The sequence below is a fragment of the Schistocerca americana genome, chromosome 3 (genome assembly GCF_021461395.2).
Source record: "Schistocerca americana isolate TAMUIC-IGC-003095 chromosome 3, iqSchAmer2.1, whole genome shotgun sequence".
NCBI lineage: Eukaryota > Metazoa > Arthropoda > Insecta > Orthoptera > Acrididae > Schistocerca > Schistocerca americana.
In genome coordinates, this window is record NC_060121.1 from 373708348 (window position 1) to 373721454 (window position 13107).

General features: G+C 40.4%; 1 protein-coding gene across 1 annotated transcript in view; it reads left to right on the top strand.

Annotated features, from left to right (window-relative positions):
* Positions 1-13107, top strand: part of LOC124606946 — a 313756-nt gene that overhangs the window by 250474 nt on the left and 50175 nt on the right. Inside the window, exon 9 of the mRNA XM_047139069.1 lies at positions 5341-5598. Within this exon, the coding sequence (XP_046995025.1) occupies positions 5341-5598 (258 nt within the window). The remainder of the gene's footprint in view (positions 1-5340; positions 5599-13107) is intronic.

Genomic DNA, 13107 nt, shown 5'->3' on the forward strand with positions numbered 1-13107 from the left:
AAGAGTGGAAGAGTGACATGAATTGTTTTTGGAGGTAAAATCTCAAGGTTTTTAGGTCCAGTCGTGCTCCTCTTCAGTTTCTTTTACATGATCAATGTTTTGACCCATCTGCTGCGATCTTCTTCAGGATCTTTTGATATTCACAGTTACCTGAACACTGTGAAAGACCAGTGCCACATTCACTTACAAAATAGGATTTACCTGCATGTTTGTTAAAGAAGCGGAGTTCTTCTTCTTCTTCTTCTTCTTCTTCTTCTTCTTCTTCTGCAGCTCTCCATCTGCAGCTGAGTCTTGGCCCCTCCAGCTGTCTCCTTCCATTTATCCTGGTCCCTTGCTAGCATTTTCTAGTTCCTGTAGCCCATCTTCTGAAGGTCTTCTGTGACTGTTCTCTCATCTAGTTTTCAGTCCACCATGTCCTCTCTGTCCCCCTGGCTTTTCTTGTAAAATCTTTTTTGGCACTTCTGTATCATTCAGCCATGCCATGTGTCCAGCCGCCTCAGCCTAGATGGCTTCATAATTCTTCTAATAGCTGATCTTTGTAGATGGTGTACAACTCATGATTGTATCTCCTCCTCCATATTTCCCTTTCAAATGATTCTCCTGAGTAGCCTTCTCTCAGATACATCCAGCAATTCAGCATCCTTTGCTGTCAGAGCCGATGTTTGAGGCATGTGAAGCACTGGTCTGATAAGTGTTTTATAGGTGGCTAGTTTTGTAGTTCTAGTCAGGAGCCTTGAAGATAGAAGATTTGTTACGGTGAAATAAGCTTTATGGGCTGCAATTAGTCTCTGCTTTATTTCATACGAGGTATCATTTAGACTAATTACAGTCAAACTCGGGTACTTGAAATGATTGACTCTTTCAAATGCATAACTACCCATCATTATGGCACATTCTCCCTGTGTGCTTTCCCAGCAGCTTGGTATTTTGTTTCCTTCCCAGTTATATTTAGTCCTGTATTCCTGTCGGCCTGTTACTGTGTGTTGAATGTCTCTTCCATTGCCATCAGAGTTCATGATACTATGTCAGTGTTGTCCTCATAAGACAGTATATGCACAGATTTGTGAAAAAATGTTCTCGTAATCAATTATTTACATTCCTCCAGTTTTTATGCTGCCTTGCATTCCTCTCGTTGTCATTCTTATCAGATTTTTGGAATATGCAATTCACCTGGAGCTTGATATAGTTGCTATGCTATTGTCTGCTGCTTTAAAATCAATAGTAAAATAAGTTCCAACCCTAATATTCCTTTGTATTTTCCAGAAATTAGGGTAAATATCTGGTCGATAGTTGATTTACTGGGGATAAATCCACATTGGAAGGAGTCAGTTTTACAGTATGTTAGAGGATCCCTTTATAGTTACTGCATTCCACCTGGTCTCCTCTCTTATATATAGGGCACATAATTCCCTCTTCCCATGTTTGAGGCATTTCCTCTTCGCCCAGTATTAGATTAACCAGATTCAGGATGTTCCTTTCCAATCAGAGCCTCTGTGCTTGAAAAGTTCTGCTGGAATGTTGACTGTTCCTGCCATTTTGTTGTTCTTTAGTTTCCTCATTGCAGTTCTTACCTCTCCCGAGTTAGGAGGATCCACACAGTTATCTGGGTTCTTTCTTCTATATTTCTGTTGGGTTCCTTGGTACAACTGCTCTTGAGTTAAGGAGTTTATCAAAGAAGCAACGCCACCTCTTGCATATCTCCTTCTATTTGCTTATTATTTCACCCTTCTAATCTTTTATTAAACTACTTCTGCTGCTGAAAGGTTTCCATGCCTTACTCACCTCTCTATGAAATTTCCTATCCTCATTTGCACTTTTCACAAACTCCATTTCTTCATTTTCCTTCATCCACTCCCTCTTTTTCCTCTGATGGGTCCTTTATTCAGTGCTCTTTATATTCCTCCCTTATCTTCCTGGTATCTGTGGCTGTAATGTCATTCTATGTGTTTCATTTTTTTCTGTTTCGTATTTGGTAAAAAACCATGAGATTATTGTTTGTCTTATGCTGTACCTGAGTATTTAGCTTGCTGCTACCTGCACTGTCTTTTTTATCTTTTCTCGTTGATCTTCAATCTTGTTGCATTCTCCAGCGTTTTCAAGGGCCTGAATTATTCTCTCCTGGTGTCATTCCCTTGCTACTGCTGATTCTAAAACTGTGATGTTATATTTCTGTGTCCTGGGCCAGGTTCCTTTCTTTGCATTAGATATTCTTGCCTTCACTCCTACCCAAACTAGGAAGTGATCCATGTCTGTATTTGGACAGAAGTGATATGTGTCTGTATTTGGACCTCTTAAACTCCTTACTTCCAGTAAGTCTGAGTTATGCCTTGCGTGCATTAGTAGATGGTCGATCTGATTCATTGTATTTCCATCTGGTACTGTCTATGTTCCCTTATGTATTTCCTTTATTTCCTTGTGTCGGAACAATATAGAGTCTACCACCATGTTTTTAGATGTATCAACCTCGTCCCATTGTCATTACTTATGGTGTGGTACTATAGATGCCAACTGTTGGTACAGATCTGTTCTCTTCCCACCTGGGCATTTAGGTCTCCAGCTAGTATTTTTATATCTTGCCCTGGGCATTCATATAGAGATTTATAAAAAAACTTATTTTTCCTCATCTTCTGATTCTTCAGTTGGTGTGTGGGTATTAGTTATGGAGTAACTGAAGAATTTCTTTTTTATTGTATGTGTGGATAGTCATGGGTTTACGGGGTTGAATCCTATTACTAAGTGCTTTAGTTGCTGATGCACCACACATCCTGTCCCAAACTTGTGGTTCCCTATGATACAGCTATCAAATATGTTTGCTTCTTTCTTTCCTATGATTCTACTCCTGTTCCATCTTACTTCTTGTAAAGGTATGATGCTTTACTTCAGGTTCATTATTTGGTCTAGCATCACTTTCACAAATCCTGGGCGGTACAGTGATCTCACATTCCAAGTACCAATGAATAAATCTGATTTATGCGTTATATTACTTTTTTTCTTTCTTTTCTTATCTCCATTGTTTGGTTGCCCATCCTCTTTAACATTACCCATGCCAAGTCATCCTTTATCCATCCGGCTTCTCTATGTTGAAGTTTCGTAACAGTTTAAAGAGTAGGCTGTCAACCCTATGTCCAACCTCTACCAGAGGATGGGTAATTTTTATCCATGGGTTTCTTCGCTTGAAATGAGAAAGGTCCTGCCCACTATCCTCCCCACCCCCTCCCACAAAGGTATTCCACGGTCCACCGAACCTACACAATATATTTGTCCGTCCTTACACAACTCCTGCTCCCAACCCCCTTGCCTCATGACTCATACTCCTGTAATAGACCTAGATGCAAGACCTGTCCCATACATCCTCCCACCACCACCTACTCCAGTCCTGTCAAAAGCTTCACCTATCCCATCAAACGCAGGGCTACCTGTGAAACCAGTCATGTGATCTACAAGCTAAGCTGCAGCCATTGTGCTGCATTCTATGTGAGCATGACAACCAACAAGCTGTCTGTCCACATGAATGGCCACCGACAAACTGTGCCCAAGAAACAAGTGGACCACCTTGTTGCTGAACATGCTGCTGAACATGACATCCTTTAGTTCAATGACTGCTTCACAGCCTGTGCCATATGGATCCTTCCCACCAACACCAGCTTTTCCGAATCGCATAGGTGGGAACTTTCCCTGCAATACAACCTGCATTCCCACAACCCTCCTGGCCTCAACCTTTGTTAGTCACTGTCCTCACCCATCCAGCCTTTTCCTGTTCCCATTCCAGCACTACACAGCCGTCATTCCACCATCACACTCAGTCTTTTTACTTCTCTCCTTGTCCGCTACTCCCCCCCCTCCCCCTCCTCCCCCTCTTCCCCACCTCTCCCCTGCCCTCTGTCTAATGTGTAGCACTTCACTGTCCGTCACCCCCACCATACTATCCCTCCCTGTCCCCGCCCCAGCCTCCTCCTTACCTCCACCCAGCTACCACTCCCATCATGAACTGGTGCTGCTGCTCACAGTGTGGTTCCAGTTGCTTAAGATTGCGGTCGTGTGCGCATGTGCATTCGTGTGTGTGTGTGTGTGTGTGTGTGTGTGTATGTGTGTGTGTGTGTGTGTGTGTGTACACACACATCTGATGGCCTTAATGGCCAAAGATTTATTTATTTGCGACAGTCTTTTTGTTGTGCTCATCTGTGACTCTTCTCTACTAAAGTTACATTCATTCTTGTAAATCTCAATCATTTCTCGGACTACAGTTCTCGTAATGTTACAGTATCACAGATTTCACACTTTGTTTTATATTGTGTGTGTGAAATATGTGCACTTAAATATGTTCTTCTAGAGATCGTCTCATTTTGCATGTATGCACTCTGCCACCATTTAGTATCTGCAGAAATGAACAGTAGACTAACATTGTGTGCCCCATCATTCTTACTAGTGTAATTAATTTCATTTTGTTTGAAAGTCCTTTCTATGGACAAACCATCATGGCCATTGGTCTTTACTGTCTTCTTCAAGAAATCCTACTTTGATTCGAAGCTGTTATTGCCATTGGTATGAAAGGCACGTGAAGGCCGCTTGCTTTTGGACTGGGTGGTGGTGCAAAGTGGCATCTAAATACATGTTTCTCTTTGTAGGATTTTTACATCACTGTGTCCTAGATTGTTGTCAGACCATTTCTAGACTAATACATCCAGGAATGGGAGACAGATCTCAGTCTCTACCTACAAGGTGAAGTTGATTTTGGGGTGACTCTTATTGAAGAAATTGTGGAATGTATGAAGCTCTTCTTTACTGTGTGGTCAAATTTTTACTTGTGCAGCAGCTTTTAATTGAACATCAAAACCTATTCAACTTGAAACTTGGGAAAAATACTGAAAGATGAAATGTGCAATTTTTCTTGAAAACTTACAAAAATATTGCTCAGAACAGGTTTTTGGAGAAAAAATCGGAGCAGACATCCAAAAACTACTAGTTCAATGCTCTCAGTTTGTAGATTAAGCTTTCTAAGATGCTTCAGTTCTGTTATTTTTGTCGTATAATGATGTTAAGAAGGTATCCATTAGAAATTAACCTACAAAACACAGTTCTAAGTAATACCCCTTCAATCATTTGGAAAGTGCTTTTCTAGTATAAATTTTGTCTTGTCACATCTAGATTTTTCTTTAATGCCTGTAAGTTGCACGGTAACATTACTCTGTTTCTTAATCACATACTAATTTCTCTAATTTTTTGTGGCTTTAAAGAGATCGGAAGAATTGAAACTGTGTGTTTACGATTATGTAAAGGAGCAAGATATGAATTAAAAGTGATAACATATAAGTTAAAGTAAAAAACTGTTGTAAATTTCAGCTTATGACTTGTGACGAGGAAGCAAATGGTGCACCACTAACACTGGCTCGCACGCGCTCAGACAGCAGTGGTTTTCTTGAGGGTGAACGATCACCTCCACCTCAGGCTCCACCTACAGAAGCAGGCCTTTCCACATCTGATGCTCATACACACCCACCTCCAATTGGGGGCTGTGTCAACAAATTCAGCAGCTGCAGTGATGAAAGCGTTGTTCATGTCCCAAGCAGAGATCTTCGTGAATTGCTGGATGAGCTTGCAGTAAGTTTCAAGTGTTCATCTTTCATATTCTTTGTCTATAAAGTGAGAAATATGGGATAAAGCTGTTTGGAGTTATGCGTATTGTTTTGATTTAAAGAAACTGATCATCAGAATTTTGATTCTGTAGCAGTTACTTTTTCTTTCAAAATTCTTGTGTTATTTATGTGGAGGAACTAATTTTTACTCATAAACAGAACCATTAAGTGTAGAAAAATATTTTACAGGGATTCTTCTGCCATAATTATTTATACCACTTTGAAAATAAATATGGAAAACTGGTACAGCCTTATTTGGAAGGCTGTGATATATTTTCATAGACCTTACAATTGAAAGTTTAAAGATTTCGATTTTGAATACTTGGAACTCTAGATGACACAGTGTAAAAGAAACCTTGAGCCAAAAAGTTTGATGAAGAAGAAACCTACATAAGATTGGTGCTTTATGTTCTCCCCCATCTTCAGCAATTCACTTGAATGTGAATTTAAGACAATTCACCTGACTGTTTCTGAAGAAGCCAGATGAAGTTACCTGGGTATTTCCAACTAGTTGTTGAATCAGTGACAACTAAATGAACTAGCAGAATTACAGCTTTTTCATGTTGCATTAATGGCACTGGGATGATAATGGTGTGGAAAGCTGGAAAACCAATGTCTTCAGTATATCTGAGATGACACTTCAAATTCATAAAACTGACTCTTTTTCACAAAGAGATGATGAGAATGGAAGATTACAAAGTGAAGTGTATAAATTCTGCCATATGATTTGACAAAAACTTTTAAATAACGTCTTTTACCTAACTTTCAGTGGAACAATGAAATAAAAGTGGCCATACTAACAACAACAATGGTGGAGGGGGCAGTGGCAGTGGCAGTGGCGCTAATATATTCACAGAGGATTTGCCCCCTTAGCTGTATGAGAAAATTTGCAACATATTTTCAACTTTTTCCATACAAGAAATATAAGAAATTATGTCGGTTCTGATTGTGACTGTTATGCATACAAGAATGATCAGAATTTTAAGATAATTCCTCCCTAAATTTAAGATTATGAAATAGTGTAATATAGCGGCTGTTACAATATTTTGGTTAACTTGTAATGGTCATTCAAAACAAATAAATCAATCAATAAATTTGCTTCTGACTGACAAACCAGTTCACAAATGCAAGATAGATACCAGTGTCCAATAGGCAAAATGTTTAAGCAAGTGACATTGTTGCCATTATCAGGTGCACTGATGAACTGATTGCCTAGGAGCTGGCATAGGTCTTGTATCTCCTTCCCCGTTCCTCTGACCTGGTGCTCTGTTCTTGCTCTGTGCCCAGATTTAGGCATGCATCCATCATGTCATCCTCCCTCCTCTTTCATCTACATCTACATACATATTCCACAACCCATTGTACAATGCATGGCATAGGCTACCCTGTACCACTACTAGTCATTTCCTTTCCTGTTCCACTAACAAACAGAATGAGGAAGAAACAACTGTCTGTATGCCATTGTAAGAGCCTTGATTTCTCTTGTCTTCATGGTCCCTAAGTGAAATGTATATTAGTGGCAGTTGAGTGATTCTGCAGTCAGCTTCAAATTCCAGTTCTCTTAATTTTCTCAATAGTGTTTCTCATAAAGAATGTTGTCTTCCCTCCAGTGATTCTCGTTTGAGTTCACAAAGGATCTCTTATAATACTTGTGTCTTGCGAACTTACCCGTAATAAATCTAGCGGCCTTCATCTGAATTGTATCACTGTCTTCCTTTAATCCAACCTGAGGGCCCCAAACACTTGATCAGTATTCAATAATTGGTCACACTATCCTTTTGTACACTGTCTCCTTTATAAATAAGCTAAACTCTCATACAATTCTCCCAATAAGATGAACTAGAACATTCACCTTCCCTACTACCACCCTGACATGCTCATTCCATTTCATTTCGCCTTGCAACAGTACACCTAGATATTTAGTCAATGCGATGTGTTGAGCAGCATACTACTAATGCTGTGTTCAAATGTTACAGGATTGTTTTTCCTACTCATCTGCTTTACAGTTAGAGTAAGCTGCCATTCATCACACCAACTAGAAATTTTGCCTAAGTCACCTCATATCTTCTTTCAGTCACACAATGACAACATCACAGCATCATCAGCAAACAGCCGTAAATTGCTGTTCACCCTGCCCTTCAGATCATTTATGTATATAGAGAATAAGAGCAGCCCTGTCACACTTCCCTGGCAATAGCCTTGTCTCTGATGAACACTCGTAGTTGAGGACAATTTACTGGGTACTATTAAGTCTTTGAGCCATTCACATATCTGGGAACCTAAATGAGAAATTCAAACCTTCACCAACAGTCTGCAGTGGGATACATTGTTAGATACTTTACAGAAATCAAGAAATATGGAATATGCTCGTTGCCCTCCATCCATGGTCTGTAGAACATCATGTGAGAAAAGGGCAAGCTGAGTTTTGCCCAAGTGATGCTTTCTAAATGCACATTGATTTGTGGACAGAAGCTTTTCTGTTGCAAGGAAATATATTATATTGGAACTCGGAATGTGTTCAGGAATTCTGCAGCAAACTGATGTTGAGGATATTGGTCTGTAATAAGGTGGATCCATTCTTTTACCTTTCTTATGTATGGGAATCACCTGCACATTTGTCCTGTCTCTTGAGACTTTGCACTGAGAGATCCATAATAAAGGCAAGGTAAGTACTGGGCCAATGCCACAGAGTACTCTCTGTAAAACTGAATTTGGATTCCATCTGGACCTGGTGACTCATTTGTTTCCAAATCTTTCAGTTGCTTCTCTTTGTGAGGAATGCCTATTTCTGTGTTCTCCATGTGGCAATCTGTGTCAAATAGCAGCAAATAGCTGCATAAATGACTTCTTAACCCTTTCGTGGTCCGTGGGGGATATACTTCCCACTAAACGTATTTCTTTACAGCATTTAAGGGAATTCGTGTTACCTCTTCTGTATGCTCCTGGCATCTAGTGGCAGTCCGCTGCATCAGCTATAGTCTCTTTTTGTTGTGAAATATAGCCTTCAGGACTGTGGGAAGTATATATCCCACCAAGCAAAGGTGTTTTAATGGTTATTGGGAAGTGTGGTTACCACCAAAGTAGATCCTGGAAGGGTCTTCAGAAGTATACTTACTACAAAATTAATCTGTCATTTGTGATCCTGTCCTTGGGAAGCATACTTACCACCAACTTGGGCCCCAAAGCTTTTGAGAATACATCTTAGCACCTCTGTCTGTGCCTGACATCTTGTGGTAGTACACTGCACCGGGTGTATGAAAACTGTGACAACAATCAGTTTCTGTTTGTCATGGCATCGCTACTGTTGTCGGAACACATTGCTTCGCTTCTGCAATATACATTATTATGACCTGTATCAACTCATACCATTATTATGTGATAACATTTCAAGATTATTTTCACATTGTGGTAAATAAACTTTAATATCAGTTACAATTATTTTTTTAGTTAAGTAAGAGAAAACATAAAAACAGTAAACACTGTTCATTATGTTTTTATGTGTAATGACACCACACAACAGCTTGCAAAAGGGAAGTGGGAAATCCATTTACCCCCACAGTTTTAATGCCTCCCAAAGGTGCTATGTACCACCATACTTGTTGGTCCTAAATCACAAAAATAAAATTATCAAAAAGTAAATGTAGTCATTTGATCAAAATTCTGATAGGACAGCAAAAAAATTATCGTCACTGAGTTGCTATAAAAATCTGCCCATTAAAGGGATAAACTTGAAATTTAAAACTTCAGCTTTACTTTTGTTGTTTTCTATTGCTGCCCCCCTCTCCTCCCCTACCCCTCTGACTGATGAATGAGTGACTGAATAGAAGCCTTCAACCTGCTTAATGACTTTACATATAACCAGAATTTTCTCAATTTCTCGGCAAAATCTTTTGCTAAGGTATGATGGTGGAAGTTGTTGTTTGCTTCATGCACTGGTCTTCTTATGGAATGTGAATTTCTAGAACATTTTGTCTGTTGACATATGCACATTTCTTTTTTAGCTGCATTTTCCTAACCTGATTATTAAACCAAGGAGATTTTTTCTCCCTCCTTAATCCACTTATTTGATGCAAATGTCCCCAGTGGGTGATTTACAGTCAGTTTAAACTTGGCCCACGAGTTTTCTATGCCTGTCATATTGGAACTAAATGATGTCCATACATTGTGTAAGTGGGATGCTACCAACTGTATATCTGCTTTTCTAGCACAAATACTCTCCTAGCCTTCCTGATGGATTTATTAATTTTAGTAACCATTTGTTGCTATTATGACATTGAGATCACTAATCTGTCTCTCTACACTGACACGGTCACTAAGGTCTAAGATGTTTCCATTGCATGTGGGTTGTGTAACTAGTTGTTTGAGGCAATTTTTGGAAAACATGTCCAAAAGTACTTCACAAAACTGTTTGTCCATACCACCTGCAATGAATCTGTAGACATCCCAGTCTATACTCTGTAAATCAAAGTCAGCAACAACAAATACTACAAGATCGGGTGTTTCTGTGCTGCTGAGTGTAGGCTTTTCTTAAATTATTCTACAACTGTTACAGCAAAATCAGGTGGCTGGTAAAAACATCCAATAATTAACTTGAGTTCACATAGGCCTGCTACTTGGGTCCGGGTAACTTTACAGTCAGACTTAATTTTGGCCTCAATAGGCACAATATTTTTGTCTACAGGAATGAAAACTCCCCATCCTATGGTGTCTAATCTCTCTTTTTTGTATATGCCCATGCCTCACTAAATATTTTGGAAAGTTCTATTTGGATTTCAGCCAGCTCCAGTTCCGAGAATAATTTGAGTGCAACTACTTTCCTGGAGGCAGTACTTCAGGAAATTTGTTACAAATAATTCAGCAATTTACTGTTACTGATTTGACAATCAAAGTGCCTGTACTTTGTACACAGTTTGATTTCACTGCTTGCCTAATGACTGGTGAGCCTTCATCAGAAGTCCTCAAACTACTGCCTAGCCAAAAGAAAAACCATATGTGTTCCACAAGTACTCTGCTACCTGAGTGGCTGCTTCCTCTGTGTAGTGCATCCCTCACCTGTCAAGGGAAGTCCAACAACATTCTATCCTATAGCACAGACCCACAAATCTGTAGCCGTGACTGTCACAGAATCAGCTCAGCCTCTGGTTGAGACTCTCCAGTCAGCTCCAAACCAGAGGAACTTGATTGACTCTGGGTACAATGTTGCAAATGTTGTGAGCTCTGCTTGCACCTTATGAGTGATGCTAGCTGCCATATAACAACCTGCTACACACCCTACAGTGAGTGCAGATCCCTCACAGGTATGCTGGAAGGTGCCGTGGAAGCCGAGCCCACTGGCAAAACAAGTGGCACCTGAGGTGTCCCATGCATTGCGCCAGCTTCTCTGCTGCCACAACAAGCTGAGGCAGCAGCCTGCAGATGGATAACCATGGCAGTAAGCATCTTCAGGTGTTCTAAAACTGCGACCGATTCCTCATGCATCCACACACAACATGCACACCCCCTATCCATGCTAGTAACTTAATACATAAACTATGTAAACACATATCTGTGCCCAAAGTTGGCTCATTGTAGGATATCTGCTTTCTCTTCTTAATCAAAATGTGTTTCCACAGGCTTTATTAAGGATGGAGCCACTATCACAGTGGACTAGTACTTCCTTACTTGAATCTTGATAGATGCTTTAGTTGTGGTCTTATCCATTCAATGTAATTCTAATAGACGATGTTCCACAACTGCTGAGGTATTAGGTTTCTGCAGTCTCGTGTGCCATTGGTCCTCAGTGTTCTCAGCAATGATATTATACAGTGCACAATGTCTGACCTATGTATGTCATGCCACACTGGCAGGGGATCAGATAGACCATGGACTGCAATAGTCGGAGGTCACCCTTGACGCTACAAAGCAGTGCTCATGTTTCAGCTAGTGAGCGGAGGGCACTCTTCACTTGGTCTAATGAAAAAAATCATCTTATTTTTCTGGATAAGGCATCACAAAATTGAATAAATGCTAAGGCCACATCCTCCTGAAGTTGCTCCTTTGTTTCTACTAGTTGTGCAGCCAATGTAGGTCTTAGGGCTCTCAGAATTTGCCACTCTGTGTGTAGCCATTCTTCCAGAAAACCATTCTCAGATGTTCATGTTCTTGGAGTAAGCTCTCATTGTTGGAGAGGGTGCAAGCCATATGTACCAGCTTTTTAGCATCCCATTCTTGTATGCCCAGTGGTACAACTGTCCACATGTAAATATAGGGTAGTGTGCATCTCCTCACACATCATATACTGTGGCCCAATGTGTTGTCTGCTCTTCTTTTGGCCAGAACATCCATGCACGTCTACATAGATACTCCACAAGCCACTATACAGTGCTTGATGGAAGAGTCCCTGTACCATTACTAAAGGGGGGGAAGTTCATTCACTGCAACTTCTACGGTAAGATTGATGTTCTGGTGTATGGAATTGAGATGCATGGGGAAACCATCAGCTAGTCCCTTTTCTGTGCCCATTTGAGGTGGTTTCTTGAGCATACCAGAAAGAAAGGATAGGTTTCCATTGGTGTGATTCCCTTTTGAAATGTTGCCTATATACAGGTTTATTACAAATGATTGAAGCGATTTCACAGCTCTACAATAACTTTATTATTTGAGATATTTTCACAATGCTTTGCACACACATATAAAAACTCAAAAAGTTTTTTTAGGCATTCACAAATGTTCGATATGTGCCCCTTTAGTGATTCGGCAGACATCAAGCCGATAATCAAGTTCCTCCCACACTCGGCGCAGCATGTCCCCATCAATGAGTTCGAAAGCATCGTTGATGCGAGCTCACAGTTCTGGCACGTTTCTTGGTAGAGGAGGTTTAAACACTGAATCTTTCACATAACCCCACAGAAAGAAATCGCATGGGGTTAAGTTGGGAGAGCATGGAGGCCATGACATGAATTGCTGATCATGATCTCCACCACGACCGATCAATTTTCCAATCTCCTGTTTAAGAAATGCCGAACGTCATGATGGAAGTGCGGTGGAGCACCATCATGTCGAACGATGAAGTCGGCGCTGTCGGTCTCCAGTTGTGGCATGAACCAATTTTCCAGCATGTCCAGATACACGTGTCCTGTAACGTTTTTTTCGCAGAAGAAAAAGGGGCCGTAAACTTTAAACCGTGAGATTGCACAAAACACGTTAACTTTTGGTGAATTGTGAATTTGCTGTACGAATGCATGAGGATTCTCTACCGCCCAGATTTGCACATTGTGTCTGTTCACTTCACCATTAAGAAAAAATGTTGCTTCATCACTGAAAGCAAGTTTCGCACTGAACGCATCCTCTTCCATGAGCTGTTGCAACCACGCCGAAAATTCAAAGTGTTTGACTTTGTCATCGGGTGTCAGGGCTTGTAGCAATTGTAAACGGCAAGGCTTCTGCTTTAGCCTTTCCTGTAAGATTTTCCAAACTGTCGGCTGTGGTACGTTTA